We start from the raw sequence: 21,814 nt of genomic DNA on the forward strand, positions 1-21,814 counted from the left end.
CCTAGAAAATTAATATACTTTCGAATTATAAGCTCTTGTTAGATCCCTATGATCTAAGACTGCTTTTCAAACTTGGGAACTCACAAACCCTAGGAATATTTCTATAGGCTCCTGAAGTCTAAGGACCCTATTTTGAGAAATGTATCAAATTCATGTCATCATTTGATTTTGAATTCATTGGGTATTTCCTATGTACCAGACACTGTGGTAGTCTTAGTATATCAGAAACAAGACTGGTATAATCTCTACCCTTCTCAAATTCATATATTCATGGGCAGAATGAGTAATATAATTCTAGATGGTCATAGAGACTATAAATAAAGCATAGGCTGATGGGATAGAATTTAAACAGAGTGCCAGACACTTCTAATTTCAAATTAGTGATCAAAATCTCTTTGAGGAGATGACTCTTAAACAAGAAATGGATAACATGAAGCAGCCACCCAAGCAAAGTGAGAGAATAGCATTCTAGATGGAGAGTGGTGTGAGATTACAAGAGAAACATATTTGGGGCTCTCCTGGGATTCTGGAGAGCCTTGTAGGCACCGAGGAAGAGTACAGACGTTAGTCTGGTACAAGGGGCCATCATCAGTGGGTTTTAAATGGAGAGTTATATGAGGTGATGCCCTTATGAAAAATAAAATAACTCTGACTGCTCTGTGGAAAATTGGTGTAAACTCCTCAATGAAAGCATAAAGAAGGAAATAGGAAAATGAATTGGTTTCTCAGAGATGAGAAAAAGAGTGGAAGTATAAAGAACTGGAAAAATCTTGGAGGTACAACTAATAGAACCTTTTGATGGGCTGGATGTAAAAACTTGGAAACGGGAAAAAACAGGCCTCACAAATCTGGATGAGCGATGTAGAAAAAGGGTATGGAAGAATAGATTTGAGAGGAAGGAAATTTAGAGTTCTGTTTTAGACATGTTAAGTTTGAAATACTATTAGACATTTAAGTAAAAATGACATGTTGACATTTGGACAAAAGTTCATTGAAGATGTAAGGACTACTGGGAGTCATTAGCATAGGGATGATGGTTAAAGACATATGGCTGGAGTAACTGAACTTCAGAGAAGACAGACAAGAATAAGGAAGGAGAAGGGAAGAGAGGAAAGTAAAGAAGAGAAGAGGAGAAGGTGAGCCCTAGGGAATACTCACATTTAAATTCTTGCAGATGAGGAGACCCTTATTGTAAGAGAAAGTCTGGAGAATACAGTCTCCAAAGAGAAGAAAGTGTCTCACTATGGGGTGACTTTTCAACTCTCCTGTCTGCTGTTGGAAGTCTGTATGAGGTGAAGAACAGAGTGTTAATTTGGTAATGTAAAGGTAATTGGTGATTTTCACAAAACAGTCATAGTAGAATTATGAGTATGGAATTATGAATATGGAAGTATGGAAGACCAATTAGAATATATTTACAATAGAATGAGAAGTGATAAAATGGAGACAGGATCTAGGTATTATCATTGGAGATTTTTTTTTTCTAGAATGTAAACAGAGGGAGTACAATATGTAGAGGGGTATAAAAGGCCATGGGTGGGATTTTATAAGATAAGAGACAAAACATCATATTTGGGTACAGATGGAAATAAGTAAAATAAAAGGAAGAAATCAGTGAATGTAGAATCTGGGGAAAAAAGTTACTTGCAGTAGGGAGTCCTTGGGGAGCAAGACAGGGTGATATTCCAGGCACACAGAAAGGATTTAGCCGATGAGAGAAGGAAAGGAAAGGAAAGGAAAGGAAAGGAAAGGAAAGGAAAGGAAAGGAAAGGAAAGGGAAGGAAAAAGTCATAGGACAGAAACAGGTAGGCTGCTAGCAATTGTGTTGGCATTTTAAGTGGTGATTAAATGAGTCAAAATATTTTTTTGTTAATTTTAGGTAATTACATAAATGTAAAAAGTTATTTTTTTTCCTTTGGATGCTGGTGATTTCTCTCTCTCTCCCTTTTTTCCCCTCAGTTTACACACAGTGTAGTCTTGGCTTCAGGAGTAGAATCCAGTGATTCATCACTTACATATAACACCCAGTGCTCATCCCAACAAATGCCCTCCTTAATACCCATCACCAATTTAACCTACTCCATCAACCCTCAGTTTGTTCTCTATATTTACGAGTCTCATGTTTTGCCTCCCTCTCTGTTTTTATCTTATTTTTCCTTCCCTTCCCCTCTGTTAATCTGTTAAATTTCTCAAATCCCACATATGAGTGAAATCATATGTCTTTCTCTGGACTGACTTATTTTGCTTAGCATAGTACCCTCCAGTTCCATGCACGTTGTTGCATGCAAATGGCAAGATATCATTCTTTTTCATCGCCAAATAGTATTCTATTGTATGTATTTACCATATCTTCTTAATCCATCCATCAGTAGATGGACACTTCAGCTCTTGCCATAATTTGGCTATTGTTGCTATAGCACCAGAATTCTTCACAGAGTTAGAACAAACAATCCTAAAATTTGTATGGAACCACAAAAGACCCCACATAACCAAAGTAATGTTGAAAAAGAAAACCAAAGCTGGAGGCATCACAATCCTGGACTTTAACCTGTATTACAAAGCTATAATTATCAAGACTGTATGGTATTGGCACAAAAACAAACACAGAACAATAGAATAGAATAGAGAACCCAGAAATGGACTCACAAATTTATGGCCAACTAATCTTTGACATAGCAGGAAAGAGTATCCAATTAATAAAACAAACAAACAAACAAACAGTCTCTTCAGCAAATGGTTCTGGGAGAACTGAATAGCCACATGCAGAAGAATGAACCTGCACCACTTTTTTACACCATACACAAAAATAAATTCAAAGTGGATGAAAGACCTAAATGTGAGCCCGGAAACCCATCAAAATCCTACAGGAGCAAACAGGCAGCAGCAACTTTGACCTTGACCTTGGTCACAGCAACTTCTTACTTGACATGTCTCCAGAGATAAGGGAAATAAAAGCAAAAATGAACTACTGGGACCTCATCAAGATAAAAAGCTTCACAGAGCAAAACAAACAACAAAACTAAAAGGCAAACGATGGAATAGGAAAAGATCTTTGCAAATGACACATCAAATAAACGGTTAGTGTCCAAAATCTATTAAGAACTTACCAAACTCAACCCCCCCCCCCCAAAAAAAAAATAATAATCTGGTAAAGAAACGAGAAGACATGAATAGACACTTTTCCAATGTAAAAAGTTAATTTTTAAAAACCTCTTTACAATCCGAACACCTGAGAATGTATCAGCAGACTTAGTTTGATATATACTAGCCTACAAAATGAAGCCCAAATTTTAATCTTAACTCCTTTGAACACATGAGGATAATTTGCTAAATATGTGTATACATCATCTTTTTTTTTTGGCTTTAGAAGGAAAGTCTGCCTCATTAAAAAGCTTTTGTCAACACTGTAATATTCTTCAGCTAAAGTCTAAACTGTAAGAGGTTTTATTTGGAGTATGCACCTCTTTAACCTTGTTTTGTTTTGTTTTGTTTTGTTTTGTTTTGTTTTGTTTTCATAAAACTTTTGTTTAGGGTCTCAAATTCTGCGCCAGATTTTTGGTCAAGTTGTTTCCATTAAAAGATACTGATTTTAAAAACTAGTAACTTAAAACTGCCACACAGACCGTATACAAATGGTCCACTAAACATTCTCCTTCCCTTCTGATGACTTTCGGATGGCACTGTTATCATTAACCAGTCTTATACTATTCAACTTAAATGGCTAAATTGACACAAACAGTTCTGAGACCATTTTCCCACTACTGACTAAGACTGGGGTGGCAGGCATTGGGGACAATATTCATTTAGCCGTCTGAGCTTTCTGGGCAGACTTGGTGACCTTGCCAGCTCCAGCTGCCTTCTTATCTTCTGCTTTGATGACAGCCATGGCAACAGTCTGTCTCATGTCACAAACAGCAAAACAGCCCAGAAGAGGAGAGTCCAAAGGGACAATGGGAGTTAACAGTTTCACATTACAGACTTTTTTCTCCGTTTATACCAACTCTAGCAGGTTGTTAGTAATTCGGCCTATTGTTTCATCATTCATAATTTGGAACTATCCTATATTGGTCTAAACAAGATTTAGTCTCCCCACACCTGGCTGAAGAGCCGTTTGTCTACATGGAATGCTATGTTAGGGTCACCATTCTCTTCTCATTCTCAGCACAGTGACTCAGTTCATCAAATGCCAAAAGGTTGCTGGGAAATTGAAGACATATAAATATATACTATCACAGAAATCATATTTTCTACTTTCTACACATAATATGATAATAATGTAATTCAGAAGAAAGAGAGCATATTTTTAGCTTACAAAGGGTCTGAACCAAAGTTCATTGAAGAGGTGAAATCCTATCTGAGCAGAACGATAAAGGACGTTAGCCATCCTTGGTAAAGAGTGAGGTAAAGAACCAGCCAAAGAGAGAAACTTGCATGATTAAAAGAATATATACCATCCCTGAGTTTGACAGCAGCATAGGGTTAATGAAAGCAGGGGAAGAGTGTAAAATTAATTTGTAAATGTAAATTCTGACCTGGTTAGGAGATGACCTGGCTTTGAAAGATTGTCAAAACTTGACCATATAAATCTGAAATTAATAGATAACCACTTACATTTTTTAAGACAGGAGGTGGGAGGTGTAACATGATAAGACCTGTGCTTTTGAAAGATAGATGAGGGAGCTGCGTGTCTGGAGACAAAGCTGAAGGGCTGCGAGTAGTAATTGCTGTCAACCTTGCTCCGGAAGCGCAGGTTAAACTAGACACGTGTCCATGGCCAATGTCTCTTCTGTTTCCATCAGGAATTGTTTCTAAAATTAAACAATTTAAACAAATTTAAAAAGTCACAAATAAAACAAGTTCAGAAATTTTATTGACTCCTTAAAATTCCACAAATAGGGAGAGCGATGACCTTACTTTTTGCAGAGACTTTCCCCAAACCTTGCCAAAGTGGAAAGCTTCAAAATATTCTCATTACTTGACAAAAGCAAAAAATTTGCTACTCAGAAAAGGGTCAGTATTTTACAGCTAGGATAGATTCTAATAACATCAGCTAAATAGCTTCCAGTGGCCAAAACACTGTTTTGAATGCTTTTAACCTATCTGACTTATTTTAATAGAAAAGATGACCATTTTATTTCTTTACTTATTAATTCATTAGGGTACTTATCCATTTAAGTTTTTATTGTGTTGCTTGTCTTTTCTTCTAAATGACCTCAGTTATATCTCCATGTCTATATTTATCTGCCTAAAATGAACATGGGAATATAGGACAGCATAAGGCTTACTTAAGAGACATTATAAAGATGGGGACAGACTTATCAGAATGTAGAATGTAACATGGTACACAACTCTACCTAACTTTCCCTATTCAAGAGATTCTTCATTCTCGTAAGAATCTAAATATGAAGATTTAAAGTAAATACGGGCATTTTTCTTACTTTTTTTTTTAAGAGAGGGTATTGTTTGATTTCACACATGTAATTAAAAATTGATTAGAGGGGGCATGTGGGTAGGCTCAGTAGGTTAAGCATCAGACTTCGGCTCAGGTCATAATCTTGCTGTTCCCGAGTTCAAGCCTCACGTCAGGCTCTGTGCTCTCAGCTCAGAGCCTGAAGCCCATTTCAGTGTCTCCCTCTCTCTCTGCCCCTCCCCCACTCACCCTCTGTCTCTCTCTCTCTCTCAAAAATAAATAAAAATTTTAAAAAATGTTAAAAAGTTGATTAGAGGAAATAAAATGGGACTTATGCTGTATTATATATGATTTAAAATGATTACATCCATCAGTTGATGGACATACACAATGGAATATTACGTGGCAATGAGAAAAAATGAAATATGGCCTTTTGTAGCAACGTGGATGGAACTGGAGAGTGTGATGCTAAGTGAAATAAGCCATACAGAGAAAGACAGATACCATATGGTTTCACTCTTATGTGGATCCTGAGAAACTTAACAGGAACCCATGGGGGAGGGGAAGGAAAAAAAAAAAAAAAAAGAGGTTAGAGTGGGAGAGAGCCAAAGCATAAGAGACTGTTAAAAACTGAGAACAAACTGAGGGTTGATGGGGGGTGGGAGGGAGGAGAGGGTGGGTGATGGGTATTGAGGAGGGCACCTTTTGGGATGAGCACTGGGTGTTGTATGGAAACCAATTTGTCAATAAATTTCATATAAAAAAAATAAATAAAATGATAACATCAACATTTTCAATGCATCATGATTACAAATAAATATTTAAAAATAATAAAGTATAATGTAAAGTTTAATTTAAAATTTTTACTAAATTTGGTTCATCTTTAATCATAAGTGATAATCCCAGTATAATCCAAGTTACTCATTGTTTATTGTTTTCTACACTTAGAAGGAATGAAAGAAAATTTTCTACATTCATAGTAACTAGCTCAGTTTTTTAGGAAACCAGGAGAGAAAATAAATGTAATTTAGCTATTAGGATTTCAGAAAAAAATAGACATTAAGGCAAAATACATTTTTAGGGTCACTATATAAAAGATCAGTGTGTAAATGCACCCAAAGATATGACAATTATGATTGCATTTGCCTCTAATAAGCTAGCCTTGAATTATATAAATCAAAAAATGTATAGAATTTCTGACAAGTTGGTAAATCTAATATAGAAGGAGAGTTCAATATCTTTCTATTAATCACTGAAGAGGCAAATAGAAACTCCCTCCAAAATTAAAGGTATTATTTGAATAGTAAAAATGATACGTTTATTCTGATGGAGATACACCGGTTTCTGTGCTCTCAAATTAGAGTAACCACATTTTTTTGAGTGCATAGAGGCACATTTACAAAATTTATCATTTCACTCAGCTACGGATAAGGTAACAATAAATATCAAAGTGTAGATATCATATAGACCATGTTCTTTCAGGATAATACACTTCAGTTAAAAATGTAAAAGAAACAACAGTAACACAAGATGAATAAATATTTTCATATATTTGAAAATTTAAAAAAACTCATCTAAACACTTATAGCGAAAGAAGTTGACATGATGCAAATTTAAAATAACTTAGAACTGGGGCGCCTGGGTGGCTCAGTCAGTTAAGTGGCCGACTTCGGCCCAGGTCATGATCTCGCGGTCCGTGAGTTTGAGCCCCACGTCGGGCTCTGTGCTGAAAGCTCAGAGCCTGGAGCCTGTTTCAGATTCTGTGTCTCCCTCTCTCTGACCCTCCCCCATTCATGCTTTGTCTCTCTCTGTCTCAAAAATAAAATAAACATTAAAAAAAAAAAGCTTAAAAAAAATAAAATAACTTAGAACTAACTAAAAAATAATCACACTATACATCAAAATGCAGAAACAATGTTTAGAAAGAAATACATAGCCTTAAATCTTAAACTAGAAAAGAAAAACAGTTGGAAAAGAATGAACTTACTTATAAAAGGAACGCCAAATAAATCCCAAATTAGAAAGAACGATGGGAGCAGATCAGAGAACTAGAAACACTTGCACACATTTAACATGCGTTTCAAGGCAAGACTGTTCACAGCACTGTCTATAATAACAACAGCTGCGAAGAGCACAAATGCTAATCAGGAGAAGAATATACACATATAGAAGTGCCTGGGTGGCTCAGTCAGTTAAGCATCTGAATGCTGATTTCAGCTCAGGTCACAATATCATGGTTCATGAGATCAAGGCCCATGTAGGGCTCTGTGCTGACAGTGCAGAGCCTGCTTGGGATTCTCTCTCCCTCTCTCTCTCTGCCCCTTCCCTGCTTGCTTGCTCTCTCTCTCTCTCAAGATAAATAGATAAAAAAAAAAACAAAGAGAATACACACGTTATAGTCATATTGGAATATTAAACAACAGTAAAAATGAATGAAAAAAATCTACATGCAAGAAACTGTATATCTCCTGGTAGTTAACCTGTCACATAGGATGAGCTGGAGTAACCAAAAGAAAAGAAAAAAAGAAGTCCCGGAAGACGATTTGTAGTGTACTCTACAATAAAGCTCTAAAACAAGCATTGTACTTTTAAATTAAACTTTCTATTTTGAGATAATTGTAGATTCACATACAATTGCAAGAAACAATACAGAGAAATCTTGTGCACCCTTTATGCAGTTACTCCCAATGGTAATATCTTGCAAAACTATAGCATATTACCACAACCAGGATTTTAACATTGACTCAAACCACCAAACTTACTCAGATTTCCCAAGTTTACCTTGTATTTATTTTTGTGGGCATATTTAGTTCTACGCAACTCTATCATATGTGTAGGTCTGTGAATCGATTGCTCAGTTATATAGAGTAATTTTATCTTTTTTTAAATTGTTTTTTAATGTTTATTTAATTTTGAGACACAGAGAGAGAGAGAGAGAGAGAGCGCGATTACAGGAGCGGGGGAGGGGCAGAGAGAGACAGAGACACAGAATCCAAAGCAGGCTCCAGGCTGCAAGCTGTCAGCACAGAGCCCAATGCGGGGCTCGAACCCATGAACTGCGAGATCGTGACCTGAGTGGAAGTCGGCCACTTAACCAACTGAGTCACCCAGGGGCTCCTAGAGTCATTCTATCCTAAGGATCCCTCAGGGTGCCCTTGTATAACCAAGTTTCCCCAACATAATCCCTAACCTCTGGTAACTACTGACCTGTTCCACATTTCCATAGTTCTGTTATTTCAAGAATCTTATATAAATGAGATTTTACAGTATGTAACATTTGGGGACTGGCTTTTTTCTCTCATTACAACTCTGCTGATGCACTCAGGCCACCACCTGGATCAGCCATTTTTCCATTTTATTGCTGAGTAGTATTGCGTGGTATGGATGTACCACAGCTTGTTCCACTGCCCACCCACTGAAAGCCATCTGGGTGGTTTTTAGTTTTCAGCTGTTATGAATAAAGCGGCCATTCTTCATGTACAGGGGTTTGTTTGTTTGTTTGAATGAATGTAAGTTTCCATTTCTCTGGGATAAATGCCAAAGTGTCCAATAACTGTGTTACATGTAATTACATGTTTAATATTATGAGAAGATGTCGAACCGTTTTCCAAAGCCAGTGTACAATTCCACACTTGCACCACCAGTGTACGAGTGATCAGTTTCTCTGCATCCTTGTCAGTATTTGTCATTGTCACTATTTCTTGTTTTAGCCATTCTGATAGATGTGTAAAGAGATCTTATTGTGGTTTTATTTGCATTTTCCTAATGGCTAATGATGTTGAAAACCTCTTCATATGCCAGATATTCTGTCCTATTTTTTTCTAAAGTTTCATGATTGTATATTTTACACTTAATTTCTTTTACCCATTTTGAGGTCATTTTGTATAAGGTGTGAGGTTTAAGTCGTAGTTTATTTTTATTTGTTTGCTTATGGATGTACAAGTGCTTCTGCATTATTTGTTGAAAAAAGCCCAGGGATAATGTCAAAGATTGGGTTCTCTGGAAAACAGAATCTGAGAAGATTTCTGTGTAGAAAGTGAAGGAAGAGGAGAGATTGGACTGAGTAAAATACACTCTTATAAAAAGGCCTAATCAGGCCTCACACTTGGACCAATGATGACAGTGTGTCATATATGAAAAATCAATACAAAAAGTCAAATATAACTTAGATAATGAACTTGTGATCGTTCCTATGGACAAATGTTAGCTTCAGAAGCTGAAATATCCCATTGCCAGATGAACTGCTCCTCCATTACACCCGATCTGGGAGTCTGTTTCCTATGCCTCATGTTTCCTCTCACCTTAATATCAAATGAAAGGCTTTTCACCCATTCCAAAGATCTATTCACATCTTTGCTATTTATTAACTTGCTGTTCTTATCCTCTGAGAAACAATGAAGAAACATACAATATAATCAGATATGTGGCTCTCAGAAATTAATCAAACAAAGCAATGTATGATTTCAAAGCTTTAAACTTTAGTATTATTTTCTTGCTTTTTAAAAAGAGAAATGATGGGGTGCCTGGGTGGCTCAGTCGGTTAAGGGTCCAACTTCAGCTCAGGTCATTATCTCACGGTCTGTGAGTTCAAGCCCAGCGTCAGGCTCTGTGCTGACAGCTTGGAGCCTGGAGTCTGCTTGGGATTCTGTGTCTCCCTGTCTCTGCTCCTCCCCAGCTTGCTCTCTCTCTCTCTCTCTTAAATTTAAATAAAAACATTTAGAAAAAATTAAAAAGAGGAATCATTATAACATTCTTGTTTCTTAAACATGAATTCAGGAAAAATGTACGTGAGGCAATCATTGAAAATTTAAGTAACTGAGCCTCCCGCAGGCAATTTCCATTCCCAGTCTGATTCAGTGATTTCCATTTCCAGTCAACTTCACTAGAGCGGAAGCCTGTGAACTGTCATGTATTTGCTAACAGCAGTTCTCTCTCGGAAAAAAAATCATTTGTTCTCTCTGAAGTGTGACTCTTTAGGCAGAGGATGCTGTGAGTGTTTACTTTGTGGTGTTTGAAGTTTCTTCTTAGCTTGAATTTCCCTTTACTCAAACACAAGTATGTAGGACATCGGGTGAAGGGCAGGGAATGGTGAAGGAATAAAGGTCAGGTTTCTGTGCAGGCACAATTTTGATACAGAACTCAAATTCACTCGTTTCCAATTCTATACCTAGACTTGTCCAGAAACCCATGTACTCTGTGCTCGAATTTCTGACTTTTCATTCTTTAAAGTCCTTTTATGATTTGCAGACATGCTGAGAGTGATTTGAATGTAAAAGAGGGTTCAGGGTTATTGTTTCTGCAGTTGCTTTGTGAGTCTGTAAAGCGTGTCTCCCTGAACGTTGATTGTAGCACCAGTCAGGTTCTCCCCAAGCACACGCGTGATGCTGTTTGCCATTCCACTACATGACATAGGATGGTAACAGCCAGAATTGTTCACAGCCTCCATCTTTGAAGTTACCCCAGTGCAAAAAAATATTGCAGTTGAGAGATTTACATAAATATTACATTTATAATAATGCAGGTTTGATTATTTCCCTTTAGAGGAAATATTTATTTCTAAATGCTGCTACGTATTTTTTTATATACAAAATGGCTGGTCACAATTTTCTCCTCTGGTTTAGAGCTTAGAAGAGAAAATGAGATTTTTGAATAGGGAATCTGGCATTTCTCATTAAATTCTCATTACACTAAGTAATAGGTGTGATTATTGCCATTGTACAAATGAAGATAGGCTGTGAGATGCTAGGTTATTTGAGGGATAAAAGAGACTGATGCGGTTGCTAGTTTGGAACTAATTTTCTGTGCCATTACACCTAAATTTTGCCAATTTTTTCTGAGTGACTCAGATTTTAACAGGTGTTCAAACAAACAAACATAACCATCACAGTTTGGTTGCATGATAAAATGTTTAGAAAATCTAGGGTAATCTATGTTGCTCAAATTTATTTATGGCAACACTTCTCAAAATTTTTAATTGTATCATGAAATATGATATGAACCACCCACCCCCAAAAGATGCAGGATTTCCTTCTGTAACTTAAAACATTTCAAGGAAATGTCATTCAAAGATACAAAATTTTAGAAGGGTGTTGCCTCTAAAGTATATATGCCTCTCAATGAAGTGGTCTTTGAAAAAAAAATCTAGCTCATTTTCAAAAGCAGGGAGTCCCAAAATTGCTTTTTCCACGAGGTATAAAGAAACATTTACTTTGGAGTGACTGCAAATATGTGCTGAGGGTTGCATGTATTTTGTTCTCAATATTTTCTTAAAACCACAGGAAGGGATTAGGTTTTATATATTCCTCATATCCTCACATCTTTGAAGGAAGACAAAGGTATCAGGGTATGCTATGATTTATTCTCAAGGGAATTTCTATTTGCATTTTATAAGTATTTTTGTTTTGGTATATAGGATTCTCTAGAGTATATATACCAAGAAGACTAGAAAAGACTTCAGAATATGGCAAGGCCTTTGATAAAAGAAAGACAAATTATCCCCCATAGTGCTTTCCATACTACTGGCCAAAATACGTATTAATTGGACTTTGCCAATAATACCTTGTTTCTTTTCACCCTCCACACTTTCCACCCTCTACCACATACCTACACACAAACACCCAACATGCATATACTCACAGACAATCCTAATATGCAAAACAGAAGTAAAATGTGGATTATGACAGTATGGATAGAATGCTTTGAAATCTCTAGTCTTGAGCATTTTAAAGGAAGCTGCTACACATTTTTAAAAATCATTTTTATATACTTCATTCTACTTGATTAAATAATATTTATCAAATTTCTACTATGTTTCAGGATTTATAGCACAAATAAGGAGGCCAAGCATAGAGAAGATAGATAATATCCCAGTAGATATGGGGCTTAGAGTCAAGTGTGGACACTGACCTGGAAAGTGAAGTGTGAAGTACATTAAGAAGGAAGAAGTTCTGCTTCAGATTCTGTGTCTCCCTGTCTCTCTGCCCCTCCCCTGCTCATGCTCTGTCTCTGTGAAAAAGAAATAAACGTTAAAAAATTAAAAAAAAAAAAGAAGGAAGAGGTTCGGCGTACAAAATCATTAGATTAAATCATGAGGAATTAAACTTGTCTAGTGATGAGAGGCTTCCTTAAAGAACTGAGTCTTGGGGCGCCTGGGTGGCGCAGTCGGTCAAGCGTCCGACTTCAGCCAGGTCACGATCTTGCGGTCCGTGAGTTCGAGCCCCGCGTCAGGCTCTGGGCTGATGGCTCAGAGCCTGGAGCCTGTGTCCGATTCTGTGTCTCCCTCTCTCTGCCCCTCCCCCGTTCATGCTCTGTCTCTCTCTGTCCCAAAAATAAATAAACGTTGAAAAAAAAAATTAAAAAAAAAAAAAAGAACTGAGTCTTACATGAGAGGATAAATAAGAATGGGGTAAGGATGAAGGAGTGATAGGATCCCATACAAATATATCCCCCTGCAAAAACAAAACAAAACAAAAAAACCCAATGAATTCTGTAAATAATGCTTGAAATCTGAAATAAAGTTAGAAGATATATAGCATAAAGATCAAAGATAAAATGACATAAGTTTGGAGGTATAAGAAATATAGTGTGGATAGTTGTGTAGGGATTTTGGATATTTTAAGACAAAATGAAGCTACCTCATGATTTTAAGAATGGCAATGACAAGGTTGGATTTGTATTTTCACAAAGATTCCTCTGGTTTCTGGGCCAAGAATGAATGAATCAGAGAGGACAAGTATAGACACGGAGTGAATGATCAAAAACCTTCACAGAGGTAAGCAAGCCTTTGAACTTCATTAATGATGGCGTAAGAAGGAATATTATTAATATCCCAAACATATTTCTGAGATATGAAGAACAACTTGATGAATGATTAGATATGGACTATGAGGAAAAATGAAAAATCAAGGATTACTTCCAGATATCAAGTTTGACTAGCTTGGAGGTGGTGGTCCCTTTTGCAGTGAAAAGGAACACTGGAACAGAAATATGCCTCTTTGAGATGATGAGTTTGTTTGGTTAATATGTTGACCTAAACATTAACCTATGTTTAACCAGAGCTTATTGAACTAATGAGAAAGTGTACTGGTGACTGGGGCTCCCTCACCTCTTCCCAGTGGCACTATTCCCCAGCCCCTCATTTTACAGAGAGTGTTCAATTTAGGACTGTTGTGGCCATTTCGATCATCTTTGAAGCACTGTTAATTCTGAATCGGATTCTAATATTGAGTGTGATACACAAGCACACAACTGCTTGTCATTCATGAGTGCTGACATTCCCCCCAAAAGTATCAGGTAAAACCTGGTGTGTCTAAGCAAATATTTAAGAAAACTCATCACTCCTTGGGGTGCCTGGGTGGCTAAGTTGGTTAAGCTTACGACCAGCTCAGGTCATAATCTCACAGTTCGTGGGTTTGAGCCCCACGTTGGGCTCTGTGCTGACAGCTCAAAGCCTGGAGCCTGCTTCGGATTCTGTGTCTCCCTCTCTCTGCCCCTTCCTGCTCATGGCTCATATTCTCTCTCTCTCTCTCTCTCTCTCTCTCTCTCTCTCTCTCTCTCAAAAATAAATAAATGTTAAAAAGAATTTAAAACAAGAAAACTCATCACTCCATTCCTCTCAACACAATATTACTTGATATACTGGTAAACTTGATATCCTAAGTCTAAAACAATCAAACTGAGAATTTTTTTTTTCTGTTTTGCATTTTGGTTTTCTTCTTTTCTTAAAAATTGAATTTAGTATTATTTTCTTTCTGAAAACACCAGATAACTTAGCAGCCATAGGTACAGATTTAATTTCAACTGAAGTTCCAAGGTCACCAATCATGATAGTGATAAATATCTATAAACTGTTTCAAATAACTTGGGGTCCCTTGTTTTCATTTATAAATTCAAATTGAATTTGAATACAAGCAGATTTGCTAAATTTGTCTATCTGGACTCTAATCTCATAATATGCCTCAAGATTAGATTTTAGTTCTTAGTAGTTTCACCAACTTTTCCCTTTGGAAGTTAGGAAAGCAGTTACCTCTAAGACAAGACTGGAATTAGTGTGTAATTCTTGGAATAAGAAATGGCAATCACATCTCTGTAGGAGATCTAGCTCCTTATGTCAACTTCACAGCTTTCTGCCTTATATCTAAAGCTTCTGTGGTTAACGAACAGTAGTTCTTTATACAAGGTCAACGAAACTCTGATTTGAAAGTTGCAGAGACTCATAGTGAAAAACTTAAAAGGAGAGTAAACAAAATGAATGGAAAGAATTTTTAGAGATTGATTAGCACTTATTTTTTGTCTTTTCTCTCCAAAGTTTAAGGTATATTTACTTTATCAAATAAAAGATAGCAGTAGAAACACTAAGGGAAATCTAACATTAGAGGAAAGGCTTTGGAATAAAAGAAGACAAAAAGAAAAAAAAGCTTTTAAATGAATTCTATGGTTTTACTACCATACTATTATATTCCAGTCCATAAAGTATATGTCATGTTTGAAAAAAGTGTCAACCATTGGAGCATTTAATACACAATGTAAACTTGGCTTCACTCTGTCCTGGAACAGACTGCACTCGTATGGAGCCAAATTTCAGATCCAAGTACAACTGGAAAATTAGGACTTTAGTCTTGCAGCAAAGGCACACCATGAAGTCAGTTTAATTGCCTGCCATAGTTGCTGTTTCTGTAACCATGTCAACAAAACATAAACAATAGTAGATATAACTCTTTAGGGTGTTTAGCCCATCAAGCTACCAAAATTGTATGGAAAATTGTATGGAAAGGAAGTACTCTAGCAAAGGAACCCAGGGTGGAAGAAGAATCTCAGAGAAAGCAGCTATTTTCCGGCAGAGACTAACCGTTTGCTTAGATTTCTCATTCAGAAGGACCTTTGGAGTTCTACCATCCACTGACTTCATCTGTATGGAGTATTTAACCTTGGATGGTAGAGTGCTTTCTAAATTTCTTGCCCATTGCAAAGTAAGTTTCTTAAGAAAATCATTCCCTTGTATGTGTGTCGTGTAAATTCTCAAGGATAGACACTACTTGTTTACCAAACAGATCAATCAACATTAGTGAAATTTTGCAGAATAAAATAGAAACTTGAAAATTTATAATTGCGGCAATTTTCATTTATTGTTTTAACTATTTTTTTTTAAGTATCAGAAGTTGGTACGCAAAGTTGTTTTCTAATCTATCAAAGGCTTATATTAAAGAGTGTGGTCACTAACCATATGTCGTCTCATCACTCAGACAACTTCTCCAGAGGCAAAAATTTTGTTTCTTGGTAATTATTTCCACATTTCTAACTAAAATATGCTTACATTGTTATTAGTGATTAGCAATTTAGCATTTTTATCTATGGATTTCTGTGAAGCGAGATGGAGACAGATCTCTTTCTTCAACCTGTCTCTTCCCACCCTCTCAACATAAGTATGTAACTACTGATTTATTGAATTAAACAGTGTTTACATCATCATAACTGTATGCTACTGTTCACTATAGCACCAAGAACTGTACTTTTAATTGTACAAACTTGTTTTCCTTAAGTCAACAGTTCCTTCTTTTTCTCTTGTCTCTCTCTCCCTTTCTTCTCCCTTCTGCCATCCTTTCTCTTTTTTCTAATGTCTCTGTATGGAATCACCGCCACATCACCAACAATAATCATCAACAAATCACTTCTCAAATTATCTGTTTACTAAGTCTCTTATTTTCTTGGAGCTTGTTCTTCGTCCCTAAGCTAAAAACTACCCTGGATATTTTAGAAATCTACTTGATTGCTGGTCACCCTAAAGCTTCTTTCTCTTCACCATTCTCCTGGGTTATCTTTCTCTAAGTTTACATTACTACTTCTTTTAATCACTCATTAAAAAGGAGTGCATGGGGACAATATTTTGGGGTCCTTACATATCTGAAATATGTCTCTGTGTATTGTATACACTTAAGTCAAAATATCTAGCTATTTTTTTTCGGAGTTGTTAAGGCAGTTTTTTGATATGTGTCATTTACCTACTTTAAAAAATAATTTTATCAAATATGTATGCATCTGTAAATAATATATTGTTAAGTTTTGTCATTTTTGAATTTTAAAAAGAAGAATACTAGGAATTATTTTGCAGCTCTTTTCTCTCAGTCCTATTTTTGACAGTCATCCATATTGGTCCATATAACTTAGAGTTTTACATTTTTTTTCATTGAGGTATGATAATTCTAGTATACGGGTATTCCAAAATGTATTTATCCCTACTAGTATTCAAAGGTTAAATGGATTGGTTTTTGTCATCATAAACCATGCTACTATGTCTATAATGTTACAATAATGCTGTAAAGATCTATTGTTAGTGTTTCAAGAATATGTAAAGGAATGGAATCCTGGGACCATATGGTAAGTACATATTCAACTTTACTAGGTGATGTGATACTATTTCCAAAGTGGTGGTAAAATGTAGATCCCCATGGGTAGTTCATGTTAATCCATGTCCTTGCTGATACTTGGTTTTGTCCAACTTTAAAATTTGTCCCAATCAGTTCTACATGAAGTGATACCTTATTTTGGTTTTACTTTGTAGTTACCCAATATCTAATATAGTTTGGCATCTCTTCATGTTCCTACACATTTTGCATATCCTGTTCTGAGGAAGACATTGATGTCTTCTGTGAATTTCATTATTAATTTTTCTATTTCTTATTTATAGTGAGTTCTTTATTTTGAATATAAAACATTTTGTCAACTGAATTTATTGCAGATTTATTCTCCCAGGTGTAACTTGTCTTTTCACTCTCTTTATGCTCTTGTTTGATAATATATATACATATACATATGTATATATATATATATATATTTAATGTATCTTAATTATACTGCATGTAGTTAATAATTTAAAAGTTTCTTTATTGTTCACATTTATAATTTCTTTCCAAGAAATCCTTTCTTATCCGAAGGTTAAGAGTAGGATAAGTTATTTTCCAAAGGGCTTAATTTTTTTCTGTTACAATTATATTTGCGATCCATTTAGAACTGACTTTCTTAATAATATGACATCATTTGAGTTACCTTAATAGAAAGAATAATATGTGTGTTTTCTATTTCTTTTTCCTTTTTTTAATTTTAATTTTCAAAAATTTTAAATGTTTATTCTTGAGAGAGAGAGAGAGAGAGAGAGAGGCACGAGCAGGGGTCAGGTCGGGGGGCGGCAGAGTGAGAGGGAGACACGGTATCCAAAGCAGGATCCAGGCTCTGAGCTGTCAGCACAGCCCGACACGGGGCTCAAACCCACAAACCATGAGATCATGATCTGAACTACGAGATCATGATCTGAGCTGAAGTCAGATATTAACCTGCTGAGCCACCCAGGCGTCCCCTATTTCTTTTTCAACCAACATAGTCTGTTACATGCATTTTTATTATTGTAGCATTTTTGAACATTCATTTTCTTTACTGTATAGCATTTTATTGTGTGAATAAACCAAAATTTATTTATCCATTCTACTCTTGGTGGATACTTTGGTAGTTTTTTGCTATTAGGTACAGATCCTAATAGACGGATCCTAACACATGTCTATTTCTGAGTATTCTCATCCCTCAGGGTATATACAGTAGAGTAGAATTGTTGGATTATCGGGAAATATACATCTTATACTTGTAACAGCCAATTTTCCCATAGAGATTATACAAAATCACCTTCTTACTAACAATGTAGAGTTTTGGTTCCTTACATGCTCACAAATACTTGGTATTTTCAGATCTTGTTATTCTAGCAATTTTGATAGGTAGTATTATCTCAGTGTGATCTAAATTTGCATGTCTTGGTAAATAATGATGAACATCTTTTCATGTTTACCAACATTTGGGCATCCTCTTGTGAAATGTCTTTGGCCCATATTTCTATTTTAGAGTCTATCTTTTTCACATTCTTTTAAGAGTTTATTCAGTATTCTAAACCCAAATTCTTTGTTAGATACATGTATTGCATTTTACCCTCTGTTGTGGCCTTCCTTTTCACTTTCTTATGGGTGTCTTTTGGTTAATAGAATTTCTAAAATTAATAAAATTCAATCTACAATTTCTTTTTGATAAGCACATATTATGCTCTTTTTAAGAAATCTTTACCATTCCCATATGATGATTTACCTATTATTTTTTTAAAAAAAGTCTTCAAATCAACTAGGGTTGATTTTTTTTTTCATAAATGATGTGAGGTAGAGATGTAAATACCTTTATTATATGAATAGTTAACTGAACACCACTTATTAAAAAGATCAAGCTATCATTTTTCTCATAGTATTTCAGTGTTGCTTTTGTATATTCTATTTCTTAACTGTTCTACTCCATTGCTGTTTTTCTACCTTGGCCGAATACCATACCATCATCACCTCTGGTATTGGTAAATCTTCCACATTTATTCTTCAAAACTGGCTTTGTTATTCTTTGTTCTTTGGGTTTCTGTATAAATTTTAGAACTATTTTCTCATTGTCTGCCACAGAAAAAGCTGAAATTATCACTAGAATTTAGAAAAATATATACATTGATTTGATGGAGAATTGCCATATTTTCTTCCAATCAATGAATATGATATATCTTTCCATTTATATACATTTAAAACATGCCCTTTAATAATGTTTCATAGATTTGAGTGTAGCAGTCTTGTGCGTCTAGAGATATATTTATTCCCAAGTTATTTGATATTTTTATTCTATGTAAATTATGTTTTTTTATTTTTGTTTCCTTTTTTATTTTTGATGGTACATAAAAAACAATTAGATATTATATTTTGACTTGTACATAAGACAAAAAGTTAAATTTTCTTATTAATTCTATTAGTTAATTCTACTAGCCTCCCCTAGGTTTTCTAGGTTCATAATAAGATTGCCTTCAGATAATGACAATTTCTTTCTTTCTAATCTATATGGTTCATTTCTTATACTTGTCTTACGGTTATAGCCAGCATCTCCAAAATAATGATGAATGGAAATCGTGATAGTAGTCAATTGTGAATTGTCTTTTTATTTTTCCAAACTCAGGGTGAACATTTTCAATATTTCTCATTGAGTAGAATGCTTGCTATAAGTTTTTGGTAGATGTTAAGGAAGTTCCTTTCTAATCGACAGAGACTGATCTGTCATTCCTTTCTCTTAAGATTCTTCACAAGTTTTAGAATTGAGCTAAACTAGTCCCTTAAAATAGTTAGGGAGGGTTGTCTCTTTTTCTTATATAGAGGAGATTTTTCAAAATTTGTCTATATTCACCCATAAAATTGTGGAAGATTTCATAGGCAAAAACCATATAAAACCATGGGTTTTTCATTGTGGGAAGGTATAAAAATGGTTTGAATTACTTTAGCAGAAAGAATAACATTCATATTTTCTATTTATCGTTCAACCAACATTGGTAAATTGTATTTTTTGAAAAAAAAGTGTCAATTTTATCTAAATTAAATTTAATCACATAAAGTTGTTCATAATATTTTTCTTGTTATATTTTAGTTATCTGTAGAATCTGCATTCTTGATATTGGTAACCTTTTGTTCTCGGCTTATACTTTGATCAGTCTTACTTACAGCTTAATCAATTTTATTGTTCTTTCCAGGATCATCTTTTGGCTCTATTGATTTTCTTTTTTGAATATTTATTTTCTATTTTACTGATTTCTGTCATCATCTTTATAATTTCTTTGCTTTCCCATCTTTGAATTTTATTTTTAATTGACATATAATATTGTGTTAGTTTGAGTTACACGACATGATTCAGTATTTCTATATATTGCAAAATGATCACCAGTGTCTAGTTGACATATGTCAAAACATAATAACATTTTTGTGTATGATGAGGAAATTTAAGATCTAGTTTTCTAGTAACTTTTAAATATGCAGCAGCCATATATTACATCCTCATGAGTTATTTAATAACTGGAAGTTTGTACATTTTGTTCTCCTTCACTCATTTTGTCCGCTCCCACTACCACCACCTCTGGCAACCACCAATCTGTTCTCTGTATCCATAAACTTCTTTTTTTTAATTGCATGTATAAGTGAAATTGTATGGTATTTGTTTTTTTTCTGATGACTTATTTCACATAGCATAGTGCCCTTAAGTTCCATCCATGTTCTTGTAAATTGTTTTTTTTTTTACTAGTTTCTTGAAATAGAATTTTGAATTACTGATTTTTAATTTCCTCCTTTAAACATATTTATTTAAAGCATATATTTGTGACCGTAGAGGTCACAAATTTTCTAAATTTCAGTAAGTTAGTGTCTTTCCATTATCTTACTTTTTTTATTATTTTCTAATTAATTCCATTGTTATCATTCATTGATTAAGGTTTTCTCTATTGCCCCAAACATGGTGTAGCCTATTATATATTTACTTGCAAATATGGTAACTTGCATGTGCACCTGAAAAAATATATGTGAATTGTGTTGCTGTTGTATGTAATATTCTTCATAAATCCATTAGACCAAGTTTTCAAAATTTTTTGTTTAGATCTTGTATATTCTTGTGAATATTTTTTTTCTATTTGTTCCATTAACTATTGAGGGGAGTTTACTAAAGTCTTTCTCTATGTTTGCTGACTTGTCTATTTCTCTTTTAGTTTTGTCAATTTTCTATGCTTTAGTTCTATTTTGTGTGATTTAGGCCTAAAATTATGTTATCATCCAGTTGTACTAATCCTTTTTCATTATAACTCTCTTTATTTTGCCCAAAGTCTATTTTGTCTAATATTTCTACAGCTTCATCCCCTTTATTTTTGTTAGTATCTGTGTTGTACATTTTTATTCCTTTTATATTCAACCTCTTTAGGTCCTTATATTATAAAAGTGACTTTTGATGAATCATAGAGTCAGGCTTTGTTTTGTTTATTCTAATCTGACAAGCATAGACTAATACTAAGAATAGTCAATTTATCTTAAATGTAAATACTGACATACATGTATTTATATTTATCTTCTTACTATTGTTTCTAATTTAGTTTATCTGTTTTATGTTACTCTTTCTCCTGTTTTTGCTTTATTTTTGATTAATCAAGTAATTTATTACTTACTTTCTATTCCATTAATATTTAATTTTTGTTCTTTTAGTGATTACCCTAAAAATGATAACATGCATTCTTGTTCTGAGGGCTTGTAGTATTAGAGGTTCCTAGTATCTGCTTTTCAATAAGAATATAATAACAAAAGTAGTTTCACATAAACTTGTTTTTTATCTTCTGTTAGGAATATTTCATTAACATTTGGATTTATTAGATGCAAACTTCACATCTAAATTTCCTTTGAGGGGCGCCTGGGTGGCTCAGTCGGTTAAGCGACCGACTTCAGCTCAGGTCACGATCTCACGATCTCGCGGTCCGTGAGTTCGAGCCCCGCGTCGGGCTCTGGGCTGATGGCTCAGAGCCTGGAGCCTGCTTCCGATTCTGTGTCT

At 34.9% G+C, this 21,814-nt stretch overlaps 1 protein-coding gene across 1 annotated transcript in view; it reads right to left on the reverse strand.

Moving 5' to 3' along the window:
- LOC109498986 overlaps nucleotides 1–21,814 on the reverse strand; it is a 418,886-nt gene that overhangs the window by 227,037 nt on the left and 170,035 nt on the right. Inside the window, exon 5 of the mRNA XM_045056735.1 lies at nucleotides 4,612–4,808. Coding sequence (XP_044912670.1) covers nucleotides 4,752–4,808 — 57 coding nt within the window. The 3' untranslated portion in view covers nucleotides 4,612–4,751. The remainder of the gene's footprint in view (nucleotides 1–4,611; nucleotides 4,809–21,814) is intronic.

Source organism: Felis catus, chromosome B1, assembly GCF_018350175.1.
Source record: "Felis catus isolate Fca126 chromosome B1, F.catus_Fca126_mat1.0, whole genome shotgun sequence".
In the NCBI taxonomy this organism is placed as follows: domain Eukaryota; kingdom Metazoa; phylum Chordata; class Mammalia; order Carnivora; family Felidae; genus Felis; species Felis catus.